General features: G+C 34.1%; 1 protein-coding gene across 3 annotated transcripts; it reads left to right on the forward strand.

Moving 5' to 3' along the window:
- Positions 1-481: 481 nt before the first annotated feature.
- Positions 482-6,910, forward strand: LOC137835710 (uncharacterized). Of its 3 annotated transcripts, XM_068644327.2 has the most exons (7): positions 482-873; positions 1,118-1,257; positions 1,362-1,447; positions 1,902-3,399; positions 5,250-5,656; positions 5,766-5,826; positions 6,242-6,910. In XM_068644327.2, the coding sequence occupies exons 4-7, from the start codon at positions 2,017-2,019 to the stop codon at positions 6,746-6,748; spliced, it is 2,358 nt and encodes a 785-aa protein (XP_068500428.1). In that variant the 5' UTR covers positions 482-873; positions 1,118-1,257; positions 1,362-1,447; positions 1,902-2,016; the 3' UTR covers positions 6,749-6,910. The 3 variants fall into 3 exon arrangements, with proteins under 3 accessions (XP_068500428.1, XP_090158395.1, XP_090158396.1); XM_090302269.1 differs by lacking the exons at positions 1,118-1,257; positions 1,362-1,447 and having other exon boundaries at positions 742-873; XM_090302270.1 differs by lacking the exons at positions 482-873; positions 1,118-1,257 and having other exon boundaries at positions 1,446-1,581.
- The last annotated feature ends 13,036 nt before the right edge of the window (positions 6,911-19,946 follow it).

Raw genomic sequence — 19,946 nt, forward strand, 5'->3', positions numbered from 1 at the left:
ATACCAATTTAAAATCTAAAATATTAGTAGTTAAAATATCGCTAATTTAAATACCAATTTAGAAACTATTTTATAAATTTTATTAATAAAAGAAATTACTTTACATACAGATAATTTTTTATTTTTTAAAATAGTATATAATTTAATTAATATAGTGACTAATTATTTTTTTCTTTAATTTTAATTTTAATTACTATTTAATGAATTTTTTATAAAAAGTACTTTAATCTAATAAGGTATGTGATTATTTTCTTACTAATCATATAATTAGATATTAGATCAAGAAATAATATGTATGTTTTTTAAAATCCCATTGACACTTTTTTTTGTCGATAAAAAAATGGACATAAACAAAAATGTCCATAAATTTTTGTAAGCATCCCATCACATCACACAATTAAAAGTTGTTCAGAAATAGTTGAAAGTGTCTTATTGATTGATGCCATACAAAACCAAGCACTTGAAATAAAAATAGGAAAAAGGAATTGGAGGAAGCAAACAATCTGTGAACCTACAAGACTCCGTCGCATCCAAGTTCCAACAAACACACAGAAAGTTTCCAACGCAGAATATAAAAAACACACAATATGCAAAATAAAAAGGAGGGAGGTGAAGGTGAAAGTGCAGGGGCCCCTACAACACTTGTTCAACATTGGATGAGGAAAGTGTCACTGTTTTCCAATGCTTGCGTAGTTTTATACTATTTTTTAACTTTTTAACTGCAACTTTACGTTAATTTAAACGTCAAAGCTAACGGGCCATCATGGTAATGATTATGGTGCTGGCTAGGGTGGTAGTAGTGAAAGCTTCTTTCATTCTCTTCTGAATTGTAACTGGTTTGGTCTCCATCATCGCCAAGTTGCCATGACACAGGTGAAAGTACCTTAACTAGTTCCTTATACTTCTCACCCTTTCAACTGTCCAAACCAATAATAATGAACTGCACGTTTTCTTTCTTTTTTGGCTCCTCCATTTGAAACACTAGATTTTTTGTGTGTCGTTTTGTTTCTCGCCGCTTCATGTCTCTGCGTCGTTTTCCCTATACACACAACGTAGTAGTCCGTGTTTCTTACCTCCTACTTCTTGTTTCTGCATATTCAACAATAATGCTTTCAAGGTGTCTCCGCTGTGGCTCAACCCGTTCTTATCTTGCTTTGAAAATGAGGAGGCCGCTATGGATGTGTGAGGGCATAGATCTATTTCAAGGGAGCCCTACAACTAGGGTTTTCACTTGCTATTTCTGCCTGCCACTAAGAGGTGTCTAACGTTGTCGTTGTGGTTTACGTATAGCTTTTAGTTTTTGTTTTTGTTCTTGTAGTGCTAATTGTGTGGTTCTCCTTCCATGTTTTTGTTACCGACAGTGAGGTTTAGATATTGCGCTGTTTGGTGGGGGGAAAAGCATCATATTGGAGCTGTTTTTTGAGAGAAGTATTACTTTTGGTGTCTGGTAAGGGAGGAGGAGCTACCTCTCCACCTTTTTGTTTTATTTTATTTTTTATTTTGCTGCAAGGAGTCAAGTTACAGCGAGAATTGAGGAAGGAAACTAGAACAAGGAACTTTATTTGAAACATCATGTACAAGGTGGTAATATTATAGGAAATTATGCAGTTAGATCGTTTTCTTCAGACTTCACTCACAGTCTTGTCTTGCCTTGTGTATTGTATTATTATTATTAGTGGTATTATTATTTATGATGGCAGTTTGCAGTTTGCAGCTGCAGCCTCTCTCTCTTATTTATCTCTTTCTTTGTGTGTCTGTAGTGCAATGTGTTTCAGATATTAAAATAATAATAATTTCTGAAATTATACTAGGGTAGGGGTGTAATAACTGTTATCTCCTACAAATTTGTATTTTTCTTCTTCATAATTTAACCAATAAGGTGATGTGGAATTTGTGTGCAGGAGAGAGCTATGACGGGGTTTGAGTTTATGCAGTGACTGATCTATTTTGAAAGGCTTTCATTGAACATTGAGAAGAGGTTTCGTCATCGGATAGTTAAACTTGGTAAGTTGGGAAATGAGCAGTTTAAGGCCTGAGTCTCATGTGGCACAGCAAATTCGGCGCGAAAAATTGAGAATCCAAAACAGTTCTCAACCTCTGCACGAATTCCCTAACAATCTTGAACCGTTATCTTTGCAGCCGGGGTTTAATAACTTTGACCTTCTTCATGTTAGGAATGTTAGAAATGCTAACATGCTTGATGAACCAGTTGTTTATTCACTAGAAATGCCAAACTTCTCCACTTCTTTGAATCCTTTGTCTGCTCCAAAGAACGCATTGGAGTATCATCAAGAAATAGGTGCAGCTGAACCGAGCAATAGGCTGATGATGAATCAGTATGGTTCATTTTCCCATTCCATGCCTGCTATTCATTCTTCCCACAAGGAACAGTGTGAGATTCGTAATTTGGGAAATTGGAGGAACAGTGCTCCCCAACAAGGATCTGATTGGTTTGTAAATTATGCAAGTAATGCCAATTCTTTTTTGCCTTCTGAGCTCAACAATGTGTCTTCTTACAATGAACTAATGGATGTACAGTGTAGCAATGCATCTGATGAAATCAGTGATAGAGAAATTCAAAAGCAATTAGGTGTACTGCATAATCCCCCTCCTCCTCCTTCTCCACTGTATCAGAATGCTTTTCAAGATATTGTGAAGTCGACTTCTATCAGCGCCCACACCAGGCAAGATATGACTTCCCTAATGCAACAAAACGACCACAGCATCTGGGTGGGTGGTGCTAGTGAAGTTGAGCTTCAACAACCGAGTTATGGAAATCAGTCAAATCCGGTTCGTTTTGGATGGACAAATCGAGCAATAGATAATATCCCGAGTGATTCACTTCCTCAGAGCTTATCCTTGTCACTTTCATCGAATGCACAACCCAAACCTTCTGTTTCTCAACATGAGCAAGGGTCTACGTCCGAGTATCCTCGTTGTTTGAAGTACATGAAATCGTCTATTGTTTCTAGAGATTGTGCGAAATCAGTTCAAGACACGGTGGGAATGCCTTCAAAGAGTACTATTAGTTACCGAAGTGTGGGTCCCCTTGGCCCTTTCACCGGGTATGCTACTATTCTTAAGAGTTCAAGGTTCTTAAGGTCTGTCCAACAGTTGTTAGATGAGATTTTCTGTCTATCTGGTGCAAAGTTTGCGAAATCATATGATGTTTCAGAACGGGTTTCTCCAGAAGTTAGTGCTTCTACTTCTGCAGATACTGTTACTGTCAATGAAACTGGGGTTACTGCAAAAGGTAGTAACTCAGGTTCTTCATCAACTATGTTGTATAATCTCTCAAAGGAAAATAGTGCTGATTTGGGAGTTGGAAGTAGCTTTGATCTTTCTTCGCGGCCAGATTATCAACAGAAGAAGGCAAAACTACTGTACATGCAAGAGGAGGTTCGTTTCACTGTTTCCATTTTATATTTTAATTTCTGTGGATTTCTTTTTGCACATTAATGTCTGTTTGGAACAACTTACTGCTAATATGGAAAAGGACAAATACTTTTATGCTGCGTCTGCTGCAACCAACAGGCCTTGATTTCTACAATGCTAAGAGAAAATCCGTTTAAACCTCACTTTCCAGGGAGAATATGGGAAAACAAAACGATGACCCTGTTCACGTTTTAACTTGTCAATTGCTTTCTTTGTGCTTTCTTTTGTTACCTATGAAGTTATCATCATAGAGAGTGATTTGTGCTAGTTCAAACATAAATTGCTTAAACGGTATCCTAAGAAGGGTAACGGAGTAATGTGTGTTCAACAAAGGGAAAGGGAATATAAAGGTCTCATCACATAATGACGTTATACAAATATAATATCATCAGGGTTGTTGGTAATGATTTGAGATGATTAAATCCCTTTTGATTAACCTCCTCATGGTTAAAACAAGACCTTTTTAGTTACTTTCTTCTTCATGTGTTGTCTCTTCAATCGCTGCTCTTATCTTGTTCCTTTCCTTGGTTGGCATTGCTTGATCTCTCTCATACATTTAAGTTGTAGGTTTCTCCAAACGCTTAGAAAATTAAAAAAGGAATAGATGAATATTGGTTGATTGATAATAAGGTCCAATTCTCATGTACATATAAATAGATTTTAAGAAGCATCATGTTATTGTCCTCAAATTACGAATAAGAAACAAACTCTATATTAAACTTAATTTATAATAATAAAATTATAGTTCTTGCCTTTCAGCCTGCAATTGATGAAAAAAATCATCGAGTTATTCAATAAAAATGACTGTGTGTTGCTTCAAAACGAAAAACTATGAAGTGTTTTTCTTGTTTATTTAATTATCCCAAGTATCAATATAATCAATTTCTTAATTGGCATCCCCATGAAACTCGCTATGTATGTTAATTTTTAAAGATATCTCTAATCTTGTCAACATCATGATTGTAGCTAGTGATCATAGATTAATTAGATTTACATTTTCTCTTCTATTATATTTACAAAAAATGTCTCATCTTAACTCTAATTTGGTAATCCTTCCATCATGTCTACAAATGAGTAACATTTACGACATGGCCTGGGAATTTTGAGATGCTTTTGTGAATTCAATTTCATACTTAGTTACCAAAAATCCTATTGTGCACCATTTTAAGAACTGAAATCAAAGATTCTGAACTATAAGTTTTGTAGGATGACTGTGGTTTACTAATGGTTGAGTTAGTAACTGTAGTTTCAGGGCAGAGCAAAAGTTGAAAATGCACCCTCCTTCATTGTACACATACTAACTTACCAGTGTTACTTACTTTTGCTTCAAGTACACGGTAATTTTTAAAATCTATCTTGTGTGCAAGAATAGTATTAGTCAACCGGTCAACCGTGTAAACTTACCTTACAAAGTCCAGTACTATATTCTAACATCATCAGAAAATATTTAGTACGTGGAAGCCATGCCCTACCTAGTTACTGTCAACTTGGTCAAACTGACGGGGTATTTGTGTTATTTTAAGTAATGTACTTCAACATGCTGGTAATATTTTTGCCAGAAGAATTTTTGCTTGTTACATAAAGTCACAGGTATTAAAAAAAACATGTCATTTTGCTTCATTGTAACTTTTTACGGCATGCTGTAATACAGTTCCTTGATAAATGTAAAATTAGGTTATAATAGTGACTTTACAAGTGTCAGAAGAATAGTTTGATTATCTCAATGATGCTAATGCTATAGTTATAATTTTGGTGAAGTATTGTCATTTTGGTTTTGTTTAATTTGAAAAAGTTGCGTTGGGCCATTGTTATAGGTTACGAGGCAATGCAAGCAGTACCATCTACAAATGCAAATGGTTATTTCATCGTTCGAGTCAGTAGCGGGTCTTAGTTCTGCTACTCCTTACATCTCCATGGCTCTCAAGTCAGTATCAAAACACTTCAGGTGCCTAAAAAATTCTATATCAGATCAGCTCAAGCTTATAAGCGAAGCCTTGGGAGAGGATGTGTCAATACCCTCTACCAGTACTGGCAGTAAAGCTGACACTACTATGGCAAGGATAAGATGCAGCATGGACCAAAGCTTTCTAAGGAACAAATCTGGCAAGGGTACTACGGATCATCTTGATCCCCAGCAGCATGTGTGGAGGCCCCAGAGAGGGTTGCCAGAGCGTGCAGTGGCAATTCTTAAAGCCTGGTTATTTGAGCATTTTCTTCATCCGTAAGTTTGTCTCTATGTCTCTATTTCTTGCTCCGTGACTCTTTTCTCTATTCCACACAGACACTTGGATTGAACATTTTGGCTTTTTTGCTGTTTAATTTCTTTTCAGTTACCCTACAGACACTGATAAACACAGGCTGGCTAGTCAAACAGGTCTATCACGGAATCAGGTGGGGGCCTTTTCCTTCAAATTCATTATTATGTCTCAAGGCTTTTTATTCTGTTGATTGAATTTGTATAATAATTGACATATGTTCACGTTCGCAGCTTTTAAGGCTGTTCATAGCCTTGGTTAAATGTTTTAATATATTTCTTGACTTCCAAAAATGAGTGTTCTAATGTGGTTCTTCCTAGTTATGTCTTCCAAAAAGTATAACAGTATGCTATATATTTACAGTTTGACCTCCATTAATATGTTATAGTATACATGCTGATCTACAGTTGTACACTAATGCAATAGTATTCAATTTAATAGACATTTCTAATGGTCTAGTTAAATTAAATTAATGTATGTTATCATCATGATCGTAATATATTTCATGTTGTATTTTAGTACCGAAACAATGGTGTAACTGATTAATGCAGGTATCAAATTGGTTCATAAATGCTCGAGTACGAGTATGGAAGCCAATGGTTGAGGAAATACACATGCTGGAAACAAAAGCAACAGGCACCAAGGAGAAGAGTGGTAGACATGAGGGAACATCTTCTGGTCCTGAAGGTGATACCAGCCAACCTAGAGTGGATATGCCTTTGAGCAATATTGGTATGAATTCAATACCTGAAAACCGATTTGAGGGTATGGAAATGGAATCAAGCAATGCTGACGAAAGTGGGTTAAACGAAGAACAATGGAGTCAAGAGAAGAGATCTAAATTGGAATGCCAAATGACATCAAACACCATGGATGGTACACTGATGGGTTTTGTGCCATACCGACGTGGTGGCCTTGAGGTTGGTGGACTTGGTTCTGTGTCACTAACGTTGGGTCTTAGGCATGGCGTTGAAGGAGTACAACACCCACAACAATTGCAAGAGGAGCAGCTTAGACATCACCTTGGAGGGCACATGATCCATGACTTTGTGGGCTGATTGTAGTAACTTCGTGATGGGATAATGAAAGTGGTGCCATTTGCTTCTGATACTCTCATCACATGCCAACTTTGCTTCAGACTTCCAAATTCTGAACTTAAAATGGCTGCAAACGTTCATACTTTTGGAGACACGCTGTTCAACAAGGGCATCACAACCAAATGAAAGAAACAAGATAGGGTATAAGGTGGAGTTATGTTTTGGTTTTGTGACCCTTTATCTATAATTATTTCCTTATATTAACTTGATGGTGGGTAACCAGTGTGGAAAAGAAGGCTGAGGTGTAATATCTATGAAAATCTATTAATATATATATGATGGAAAAATTTCCTCCTCCCTGAAGAAGAATGGTGAATAAAGATGTAATGGTTGCATTAATGTTTTAATTTTTATATATTAAGATAAGTCTATCACAAACTTTTTATTATATCTTGTTTTTTTTTTTTAAATTTAAGTGACTCCTAATTTCAACTCAGTGATTCTAAAACTTGAGTAAACTCTTAGCATCTCACACACTTTGTATATAATATATACAGACACTGGCTGTCATCAACATGAAGTGCTAAGGGCCATTTTGCTGGAGCTGAACGTGTAAATATTTGTGAATTAGTTAAAATAATTACATAGACACTAGATGAACCATTTTCATTTATATAATTATGAATGAGATTTTCTTAAAATTTAGGTCATTTTGAAATATTTGACCGGGTTTTTCTGACATAAATTTTTATATTCAATATCATTAGGATTGATATCGAAAATATGATAAGAGACTTAATGTTTTTAGAAATAGGTGTTGGTGTAATTATTAGGCCTTTATTAGTTATATATTTAGAGTAGAGGAGAATCGATGTTTCCTGCTATAAATTGATATAGATAATTTACATTTTATAATTTTAAGTATAAGCACAGTGCATGTATTTATTTTGGAAGAAATGTGGTAGGGGCAGTGCCAAGCAAACAAAGCGTCTAATATCTTTATTTATCATCAGAAAACGATGATTATAATAATACTGCACTCCTTTATAGGTACACACTGATCGAAGGGGACATTATATAGAGGCACTGAGATACGCTCAGTTCTATGAGTACTGAGAAATTCTTGTATCTCTGAAAGGATCAGCCAGAATTTCTCGTAATCTACTCTAACACACTACATAGCTAGCAGTAACTGATTTATTTATCACACATTACGCACAAAGTTACAGATATATTTTAGTTCCTCGCCACAAAGATGCATGTGTGAGGGAAGAAGCCCGTGGGATCATTAACCATGCGTTTTAATGAGTCCTCCAGGTTTGCCATAAGTATCCATATTAGAAGTGTAGTGATTATGATTATCGTCGGTGGCATCATAATGGCCAGAATCAGGTTTATCAAAATCCTTGGGAGGGATGTAATGATGATCATTATCATCAATGACGTCAAAGTGGGCTATGGCAGGGGTTTTTCCATAGTGTTTGAGAGGGATGCTATGATGATTATTCTGGTTACTAAGTTGCTTGGTTTTTCCATGCATTTGGGCCTTTATGCTCCACCTATCCCCAGCCACACAGCAACAGCATGCTACCATCAAAATTAATGCAATGGCCATAACCCTCATTCTGACACTACTGATATCACCTTCTCCTTCAGAACTCTTCTTTATATAGGAAACTGGATTTAGCTTAGCCACAAAGAAGCAAAAGTCATCAGACAGATGAATTCATATGCTTTATGCTCTTTTCTAACCCAATGGATGTTATACTAAGCAATGGATCAAGGAATTATTTAACGGATAAAAGTTGATAAAGTTTGAATTTAATTAAATTCCATGCAAAGTGCAAGTTCTATTATTATCATTCTTATTAGAATCTATCTATCTATATTATGTAAATAAATAAGTAAAGAAGAGATTAACTCATACTTCACATTCATTTATTCTTTTAACTCATACTTCACATTCATTATGTAAATTACTTTAAATCTTATAAAATATATTTAAAAAATATGTTGTACCGATTTTAATATATAAACAAAAATTGGAAAATAATAATTTACGACTAAGTAATAACAATCAACTTTACACTATAACTGTATAGTAATTAAATTCTTAAAAAGTTGGTGAATAATGTGAAAGTAAATGTAATTCATATTGATGAAAAATTATCAATTTTTTTTCTTATAGAGGGTGCAATGCATATGCGAGTATAAATATAGTATGGTTCCAAAATGAACTCACCAGATAAAACTTTGGATGCAATAGATAAAGTAGAGATCTAGCATGGAGAATAAAGAAAAAGCTGAAGCTGGTTTTATAGGGAGCACGATAAGGCTAATGAAATGGAGGTTTCGTAAGTCAAGTTGAAATAATAAAATGGTGGGGTTGTGCATGTGTTGTCACCAAATAAGGCAAGCTTAAGTGCGATTCCCATTAAAAATGTTATTCAATTAAACGTTTTGTCCTAATTTATATGTGGACAAAATAGGATAATTCCACCTCATTCAAGGGTATTGGTTGTGTTGTGTTGATTGATATCAAAATAATTCGGCATCGTTAATTCCTTCTTCTTTTAAAATTAATATCAGCGATTGCAACTTGCTTTATGTTGGGAAAAGACTATACCAAAATGCCATTTTGAGTTATTGCCTGATTGAAAAGCTCCAATTCAATTCAACACAAATCATTTAGCTACACAATATTCTTTGTACACATCCGTTTTTGCCGCTTCTTGTATATCTTTTCTTACTCTTTTCAGTATTTTGGTATATGCTAATTACTAAGAAAAGTTTATGTTTTCATCATTGATTCAATTCAAAGAAATGGTAGTGCATAAAACCTATTTCATAAATGGAAAGAAATGTGAAGTTCAATGGATATGGACGAATTTTAGAACGAAAATACTCGTTAGGGTTGGTCAAAACTCAATCCAAATGTAATAAATAGATTGGATCTAGTTACTAAATTAAATTGAATTGAAATTTTCCAATAATTTAAATTATATTTGAATATATTTTATATTATTTTTTTAATTTGATCTAAATTTAAATTTGAACTAATTTGACTTGTGTTTGATTTAGCTAAATTCAGTCAAACATGGGTTTGACCTCATCAAACTTGTCACTAACTGGACTCTGTTCGGTCGAACAAAGTCTGATCTAGGCTTAGTCCAATTTAGTTTGACTTGATCTCGATATGATTTGACTAAGCCTGACCTATGCTCAATTCGGTTTGACTAATTGGGCTAACCTTGAACCAACCTAACATGGACTTAGCTTGACTCGATCCAAATTGACTTGAACTTGACCTGACTTAATTCCAATAACTCAAGAGTTAGAATAAACTAACCTAATTCAACATGACTTAGGTTTGACCCAACATAACCTGCCTAGGCTTAACTTAACTTAGCTATATTTGACCCATCTTGACTATGGACACAAAATTACCTAGGCCATACCCCATCCGACCTAACTTCAGCCTGAACCGACTTTGCCTTATGTGGACTTAAACCAACTTGGTATGACTTGAGTCAAGCCCAAATCAGCCTGGCTTAGGCTAGACCTACGCCCCACCTGACTTGGGCTCGTCCAGATTCAATTTATTGTAGGCTTACCTTGATAAGGCTTAAGGTGAACCTAATCCGCCTTGCCCCAACTAAGCTTGGGCTATATTGACTTGGCTTAGCCTATGCTTTGCCTGATGTGGGATTTATTACTCAACTTAATTTAGACGACCTAGGCCCAATTAGCCCAATTTGGGTTCGGGCTAACCCAACCCAACTTGGGCCTACATTTGACTTGAGTTGGGTAAGGTTTGACTTAGATCAACATCTGCCTAACCCTTCTCAACTTGACTTGTGTCCCACTAAACTTGGCATAATTGAGACTCGACTCAACTTGACTTGACATGGACTCTTACGACTTGGTTTAATGTGGACTTGGGTCAAATTAGCTCGATGTTGGTTTAGGATTATTCAACCCAATTTGGGCTTGATCCCATTTGGCTCGTGTGAATCCAAGTCAATTGGATTGACTTTGGATCAACCCAACATAGACTCATATCGACTCGAGCTAACGTGGACTCGAGTTAACTGGCATAATTAGGGATTTGCTCGACTTAACCCAACTTTTTTTGATAACCAAGTGTAATTTGTATTAAAAATAATATTTACAATGGTACATAGCGCATAGAGATGTATAATATAACCCTCAACCCATAAGCTCTATGTAACTTGTTGTTCCTATGTCTCATAATTAAATCGTTGTCCACCTAGATGCACTTATCTACTTAACACAATCATATAAAACCTGATTTTGTACTACTTCTATTCTATAAAAGATACTAATTAAACATCATACATAATTTATGTTCTACTACACTAGTATTCCTCACATTATTCATGCATCTCAAGTTTACATATATCACCTTGATTCATTCTTATTTGTTCACCTTCCTCACTTAAGGCTAGGATACATCATCCTTCCTACTTCTTGTTCTTATCTCAACACCTACAACCAAATTGGAATGGCGGACCACCCTTTATGGGAGTTGATAGGCATGGTTTCCAAGGAATCGTGTTTCATCATAGAAGACATGTACATGCATACAAAGACCACTTGCAAGGAACCAAAAGATTAAGCTGGTTTAGTTAAGTTTCCTTATCACATTTGTGATGACAATGCCTACGTACTTGTTATCTATAGTGAATAAACCAAGTTTTCCTTATGTTTACTAGGACTCTTCTTCATATCAATTTCTCGAGTACCCATTCATTACCATAATCACCACATGGTATTACACTGATCACTGAAACCTCAAACACACTACCTGTACATGGATAAAATACATGTTTTTAGACAAAAAATACTTTTATGAGTATGTAAACTTTGTCTTTGGAAACTTATTTGTTAGCCAAACCCTTAGTTGTGTTAGAATAAATACATCATCTGAATCTGGCATCACCTCATTAAATATTACTTTATTTCTTTGATGTCAGATGTTCCATACAAATGCAATCCACACTATTCTCCAAATCTTGTTCCTTTAACTATTCAGTTCCATCATCCTAACCTATTGAAAATGGTATTTTACTTGGTTGTCGTAAGTTGTACTTACTCCCCCCTTTTATTGCACACATTCCACACATAGTTGACCATCGAGCAACTGAAAAAGAGATGACTCATTGATTCCTCTGATGCTTCACACATACCATAGGCATGATAGGTTAAGTTATCCCTAATTGTTATCCTATTTTGTAACATCCTCCATGCAAAATGTTGAGCATATGATAAAACCTTACTTTGTCAAAAACATATCATAGAGGTCTTGCTCTTCCCCTAGAATACATTTGTATAATTCTTATAAGTCAATTTAAGTTTTAAGAGTATTTTGTGTTCATTCTTGCATTGATTTAGATACATGGACCTTCAAACCAATCTCTCCTCCATTCTAGATTCCACTAGTTATTATCGTTCCACCTACCCATCTCCTTTAATATTGATGTCCTAAGCATGAAATTTACATATAGTCAAGGATATCTATCCATTAAGCCTTCTCCTCAAATCCATTTATTCTTCCAAAAACTAATTTCTAGACATAATAATATTTTCCATGAGATATAGTCATCGAAACAACCACCCTCCTTGCTTCCCCCACACATATTCTTTAAGTCTTTTTCACCACCATGAGTCCAACTTGGGTCGAACTCGTCTTAGCTCGACTTAAGCTTGGTATGACTTGGCTTAATTAGGCCTGACGTGAACCCACATTGACTTGCCTTGAAATGGACTCGGGCTAGCTTAGCCTGACTTGGACCCGTGCCAATTTAACCCATAATGGATATGAACCAATTCAGCGGGTACTAATTGTCTCAACCTGAGTTGGCGTGAAATGGACCCTCCCTAATTGAAACTAATGTGGATTTGAATCAATCTGGCCTAAGTTGGGTCGGACCTAACCTAATATGAACTAGGCCCAACTTGACTAAGTTGACATGGCTTTAGCATGATCTAGCCTGTGATGGACTTAGCCTAGATCGACCTAGGCTGACCTAGGTCTAGGTTGTCCTAGCTTGACTTAACTACGACCCAACCTAGCCTAACCTAATTTGACTTTGTTGTGCTTAATTTGACTAGTTTTAGATCCAGCTCAACCAAACATTACATGACTTGGGTCCAATCCAACTTGACTTTGCATGTGGTAGCCCAATTCAAAATAATTCATCCTACCTTTTCATAACTAAGTGGGTCATACTTAATTATTTCAGATTTTGAAGATAAAAAAAATATCCAATTCCAATTTAATTAAATTGACTGGATTTAAAATATAAAAATATGAATTTTGATTTTAGATAAATTCATTAAAATGGACTTAAAATAATGAATTTAGATAATTATTAATTGAATTTGAAAATTTGAATTCTTTCTACCTCTAATATTCTTATTATATTGAATACATTTCCTAGTTTGTGAAGTATATTTCCTTGTTATTTTCATTATCATGAATTACACAGGTGGATCAAACAACAAAGTTACTTGCACTATTGAGCTTGGCGTTGCAATGTTACAAACATCCACGATCAGTGTTATTAGAAATGGATGAATTTGGCCTTTGAGAAGCAACCAAAGCCACACGGTCGATCATTTATGGATATAAACCAATTACGTTGCCGATTAGTAAAAGGTAGTTAATTTAATTTCACAATTAATTTAAATTAAGAAAAATAAAAGATGTTGAGAGAAATCTATTTACTTTTCATTTGGAGCTGAAATAAATGGTTGAATTGACAAGTTGGCTCGTGATCTTTCTTTACAAAAGATTCTACATTAACGAACATGATTTTTTATACGAATTTGTTGATGATTTGTATGTTTTAAATTTCTCTATCAATTCTTCCTCCTATATTAAAAAAAGAAATAAACTTGCCTGAGTGTAGTACCTTTGCATTGAAGGTTTTGAGTATATTTTTATCATAAAAAATGAATTGATAGCCTTTTAGAGGGTGTTTGGTTGGTGGGTGAATAACAGGAAATTCTTTTCAAAAAAATCATCTTCCAGTGTCAACTCTTAATTTTCTTCTAAGCAAATTAAATTACTTAATCTATTTTTTTCACTTTTCTTTGTATAGTTTAATATTTAATTTGTGTCTTTTTTTATTTCGAGTTGTCAAATTAATTTTAGTGAAGGCTAAACACAATTGCTAACAAATGTTAGCAAGTGGCATGATGATAGGCTACCATATAAATTAAAAATTAGTAAAATGATGTACTGATAATTACTTTTTACCACCACTACTTTCACCAAAAGTTATCATTCTAATGGAATGACTGTTTAAAATTTGTATACTAATAAAATATCAAAATTAAATTCAAAGAAAAGAAAGTGAGGCTTTTAAAGTTGTGATACATAACTGTGTGTTTGCATCATAGTTTACAGAATTTTATTTAACTCAATTTCTTTTAAAAAATCTCTATTTAATTATTTAAATATTTTAAACTATAAAAATAAATTTATAAAACTTACATTTTATACCTTTATAACATCCTAATTCGAATCTCATACATAACTACTTCTTATATAAATCTTCTCCCTAATTTAAATACACTTTAGTTTATACATATTTCAGCATAACAGATATCTATCTATCTCAAATACGAACATGACATTTAAATTTTATCAGTCGCTTCCATGAATCCCAATTTTGTGAACACCATGATTGTTGTTGAAGTCCTGCCTGGGAATGTAATGATGATTATTCACACTGCTTATTCCACCTTACGTAAAACCCGGGTTATGGTATTCATTTTCATTGGAAACTTCTTCTTCATGTTCATTTCATCAATGAAGTTCTTCTTCTCCACATTGATGCTCTCAACATCATAAGTAGAATCACCAAAGGTTCCAGCCTCATATCCTATCTTCTTGATTCTACAAAATCAAAGATAACAAAAGCAAGAGAATCTAGGTAATCTTACCTCTCTAGTTAGCGACGAAGGTAGCACAAATTAAGCTACTTATATACAGGAGCAACCTAGCTTACGAGTTATCCTGTTAATATTAATTAAATACGTGTTTAGACCCACTAATTGAGCAACATTAAGTGGGATGACCAAACAATCATCTAAGAATTGTTTTTTAAGACAACTATGTAGTTGTTAGAATTATATTGGAATAGAAACTTGCAAATTAGATTAGAGAATCAGATCAATATTAATCCAAGTCAACCGAGCACAATGTAGTGCGATTAACATCTATTAGTCGGTTGGTTAGTGATGTGATTTATATTGGTGCAAATGTCCATACGTTCAAAACTCTTTTATATCAATCCTCAAAGTTAATTACAGACTTCTAGATCTTTTAATTCATAACTAATGTAGCATGAGCATGAGCATTAGCGAGTCTGGTGTTTTTGTTTTAAGTGGTTGGGAATGTCGTTCGTGTTTCACAATGATCCTAAGTCAAACTTTGTCCAATTTAGGATGATTATGTCCTCCAATTTGATTAATGAAGTGTTAAATACAATTTGGGTGGGGGTCGTGGGGGAAATATGGAATCACATAAATTCTATTATTTTCAACAAGGGTGTGACTGACGCGTCTGAAGTTTGTACCCTGATGCAAGCAAATGTTTGGTCTTGGATTTCTGCAAAATCTCGCACTACTTCGATTTCCTTTTCCAGTTGGTGTTTGGAACATTTGGAATGTATGCGTTTGGTTATTTGATGTTTTTTAGGTTTTTAGGTTCTTAGAGTGGACTGTGTTTTTGCCTGTTTGGTTTGAAGAGTACTGTTAGGACGTTGGATTATGTATTTATTGTATAAGGGTTGATCTACCTCTGAAGTGGTTCACATTTATATATACGTTATTGCTGATAAAAAAAAGAAGCATGAGCATATATCTCTATATTCACAAAATTTAATAAATTTTTATTATATTTTAATATATTAAAATATGTATATGTGTGTGTGAGTGAGAGAGAAATCATCTGGTAAGACATTTGTTTTAAAAATAGTTGAATTTGAAGTTTATGAAAAAAAAATGGAATCGTATATTATTTTTTTTATAGTTGTTATTATGTATTGGTTTCTATTCCACATACGTAGAAATCGTTTCTCGTGATATTTATTATGTCTTATTATTTTTTTTATTAACAATAAATGAATAAAATAGATTGAAATATTGAGTGATACTTTAACTTTTATATATAAGAACTTCTTAATGTGTGTAAAAGAAAAGTCATGTATTATTATTTTAAATGGACACTACAAAAATAAAATAAAATTGATTTATCTATTAAAGAAATCCTTATGTAACCGCTAAAATACTAAATACACCTATAGTAATTTTTTTTTGTCCCAAATATACAATTTATTGCATTAATCTCTATAACTACTCCACCCACAAAATTTAAGGAACCTAAAGGAGCATGAGTCATATATTCTCCAATTCAACATAATATTATTTTATTTCATTTTTTTAAAATACTTTATTTCACTTATAAATTAAGCATGGTAGCCACTATTAAAAATTTCCTACTACCTTCATATGTAATGTGCTCTACTTCAACTCTTTTCTTTTTTAATTTTTTTTACGTTTAATAACATTATCCACAGATCCTCTAGTAGGTAAAACCTATTTACATACCAAAAGAGTTCAGGATAATTATTCATGGGAAATACAACTTTTTCTTGTAGTGGTAATTTATATCTATTTGTAGATGTAAACAATATTTTAATTACTAATAAATCTATTAAGAAAAATGAAAGAAGATGTAGATGCTTTTCCAACTATGTAGTATATATTAACATTAATTCACTAATAAACAAAAGTGAGATTAATTTAACTCGACTAAATTAATTGGAAATGATTATGTAAGATCTAATTCAAATACTTACTAAAAAATTCTCTAAAATGGTTATGGTACATAAAAGACTAAATTTTTAATATAATATTAAAAATAAAATAATCAAGTTATTCAAGGGTTATTTTTCATTTTTATCATTAAATTTCTTCTAATCTAATAATTTAATAAATAATTCGTTTTTAAAGTAATTCTTTTAATGTTATCGTTAATATAACTAAACTTTTTCTCTTAAAAAACTGACTTAAATATTTAAATTAATATATATATATATATATATTTATTTATATTGTTAACTAAAATTGATAGAATCATTCTACCAAAGTTTATAAATTAATTTAACTTTCGATATATTTAGCTTGTTGGAGATCTCACATCGACTAGAGATTAAAGTCTTTCATTGTATATAAGTGGGTGCAAACCTCAACCTCATGAGTCAGTTTTATGGGGTTGAGTTAAGCTTAAAGTCCACTTTGTAATATGGTATCAGACACTACAAGAAATTCGCTCATTAACCGCGGATAATTACATACATACAGATTTTACATACGAATATAATTCCGTTATGTAACAATATGTAATGGTGGCGCGCAAAAAAGGGATATTTTTTTAGAGGGATCCGTATGTAAGGAGAAGTGTATCCGCATGTAAATAACAATGTGTATTACATACAGAACTAATATACAGATGTTTTAAGTTTAAAAAAAAAAATAAAAAAATGGTAATGTATGTGTGGTTTTGTATATGCACGAGAGTTCTCACTACTATTAGTCTTGTGTGAACCCGAATGCATGCTTTCCTAAGTTGAAAGCTAAGTTTCCCCAACCTAACTTTCAATTTTCAAGCTTGAATTTGAGCTTGAATCTCCAATTTCGTAACACCCCCAATTTTCGCAAACCACCCGTTTCAAAAACCCTAGGTTGCTTAATATGAGGCGAGTTGCAGTTTGAATGCTTTGAATTTGGTAACATTTTTCTTCATTTGTATTTTCCCTTTCTTAAAATTTGGCAGCTCTTGTTTATAATGGTGCGTTCATATGCTTTGAAATTCGTAGGTTGTTGTTCCTCCTTTTTGCTCGTGGATTCAATTTCTTCATTCGTGGTTGGTTTATTATTGTATTTCTTGTTTCCTCCTAGCATTTAAGGTTGAATTTCTCCTTTCACCGATTTGTTGTTGTGCACAGAGTTTGGAACCTTGGAAGGGCTTGGTCGTGACATGAGGTAGTGAAGGGGAGAAAAGCTTCGAATCTTGCAAGGGATTGGAAGCTCGAACCTGGTTTTCTTTTTATTTCGAGGTTCTATTCTACACCAGAACCTAGTTTATATTTTAGGGTTTGTTCTGCACCTGCATTCTTTCTTTTAATTGATGTGGATGTTTGGTTTTGCTTGTTTTAATTGATGTGGATGTTTGATTTTGCTTGTTTGAATTTATGTACTTTTTACAGTCAGTGCTTTGTGGTCTTATAATATAAAACAATGATGAATATCCATTGGCATTTGGAGGATGTTGCCTAAATATAAAACTGAATAGGCAAATGACTTAGAATGCCATGTGCCGGTCTTGATAACCTATCACTGCACTGGTTCATGGATACCTGAAATATGAGGCTCTCCACTTCCCGGATATAGAGATCAATTGCCATCCATCTAGATAGAAGTGAAACATCTTTTGTGAGTATCAAAAAGAAAAACACTTAGAGAGAAACTATTAAATCTGTCAACATTTACAGGATTAAAGCAAATTGGTCAGATAATTACCTTCTTGATCTTATTCTATAAATTACATGTTATGATAAAGCATAACGGAGATTGGTGTAAGGGTCAACCATTCCTGCATTTGGATTGAACAACACGTAGTTCAAAGAAATCCCATTAGGACTATCCTTGTAAGCAAAGTAGGGGTAGGCACAATTATTTCAATGTTTGAGTTTGCAAAGGAACTCAAAATTTGAGGATTAGTATCATAGATTCTTGTTTTTGTGAGGTTAAGGGTGCTGAACAATTCAAGGACTTTGTCTGCTGGTGGCAAATTGTTAGCCACTTGAGCATAATTCCAAAAGACTCAACACCTTGAAAAAGTCCAATACTTGTGATGGTACAAGTCATTAGCTAAGTATGATAATCAGAAATACATAAAGGGTAGGAGGCAAAAACAAAAAGTTGTATAGAAAAACAGAAGAAATAGGTTATTTGTATAAATAGGCTATGGCTAAAATATAGGTCCAACACTTTTGATTACTCCTTTGCAGATTGGATTCTTAACCTAGTGATTTGTATAAATAGCATCAAGTAAGAAGGAGTGAGCGGTAGAGGGACAGGTGAGGTTCATAGGGTATGTAGTGAACCAATATAAGGGTAAGAGGGGCTCAGAGTGCAGGGCTGAGATGCAGAGGTCACAAAGCTGTAGACACAGCTGGAGTTGATTGGGTCTGCCTAAGTCTGGTAGGTTTAAAAAAGGTGCAGGCTGTTTTAGTAGTTTGCAATATATATGGAAGTAAAACAGGTGCAGGTGCAGGTCCAACAAAAGTTGGGCCAGAGCTGAGGAAGAGTCCAAAGGAGAGCAAGGAGTAAATGCTAGTGGGAAGGGTAACAACAGGTTTAGTACGGTGAAGGTAGGTTTGTCTTAGTTCACATACACTGGTAGTTTGGTTGGTGCTGTTGCAAGATCTGATAAGGATGATTTGGTTGGTGCTTGGTTGGTAGAATCAGATAGATTACTGAGTGCTTAGATGAGCAGGTTGCTGGAATTAAATCGGAAGAAGAAGGGTGCAGGCTTGGGGGTGTTTTAGGGACCTCTAATCAAAGCAGATATCGTTATTGTGATAAAGAGAGATGATGCTTCTAGTAAGAGGCAATCTAGAGCAACAACTTGGCTCAAATGTGGTACGAAACTAGTTTGGTGTGCTGTAGCTTTAATCATGGAGTTGCTGGTTTTTTGTTGCCCTGTATGGGCTAGGGGTTTGAAGGATAATGGAGTTGCTGGAGTCATAGGTAGCCACTACTTTCCTATGCTGCATAATCTGAGTTTTATGCATTTTACTCCTATTTTGCTCAGTATACAATCACCTATCCGTGTAAATCTATCATTTTCAGAACAAAAGCATACATGGTGTACCTTATTTCATTGTATATTGATACAACTCCAACAATACCAAGCATACACATTCATTAGGAAAGCCAAGAGTAATTGGTCCACATGTTTCAGTCAAACCTGGATTAACCATTATGTCAATTTGTACTTTGTACATGCTGTGTCATGTCATCTTAACAAAAATATTTTTAAATTGTCACATGGAGGGTTGAAGATGAGGACAAAGTTAACAAAAATTTCCATACGAAGGCTTCTCACAGTCTTTCACAA

The sequence above is a fragment of the Phaseolus vulgaris genome, chromosome 5 (assembly GCF_051622355.1).
Source record: "Phaseolus vulgaris cultivar YP4 chromosome 5, ASM5162235v1, whole genome shotgun sequence".
NCBI classification, from domain to species: Eukaryota; Viridiplantae; Streptophyta; class Magnoliopsida; order Fabales; family Fabaceae; genus Phaseolus; species Phaseolus vulgaris.

Bases quoted from the DNA above. Each gene is read 5' to 3' on its own strand.
- LOC137835710 (XM_068644327.2), top strand. From the start codon at position 2,017: ATGAGCAGTTTAAGGCCTGAGTCTCATGTGGCACAGCAAATTCGGCGC. The intron at 3,400-5,249 runs GTTCGTTTCACT...CCATTGTTATAG, and splicing joins TACTGTACATGCAAGAGGAG to GTTACGAGGCAATGCAAGCA. The intron at 5,657-5,765 runs GTAAGTTTGTCT...ATTTCTTTTCAG, and splicing joins TTTGAGCATTTTCTTCATCC to TTACCCTACAGACACTGATA.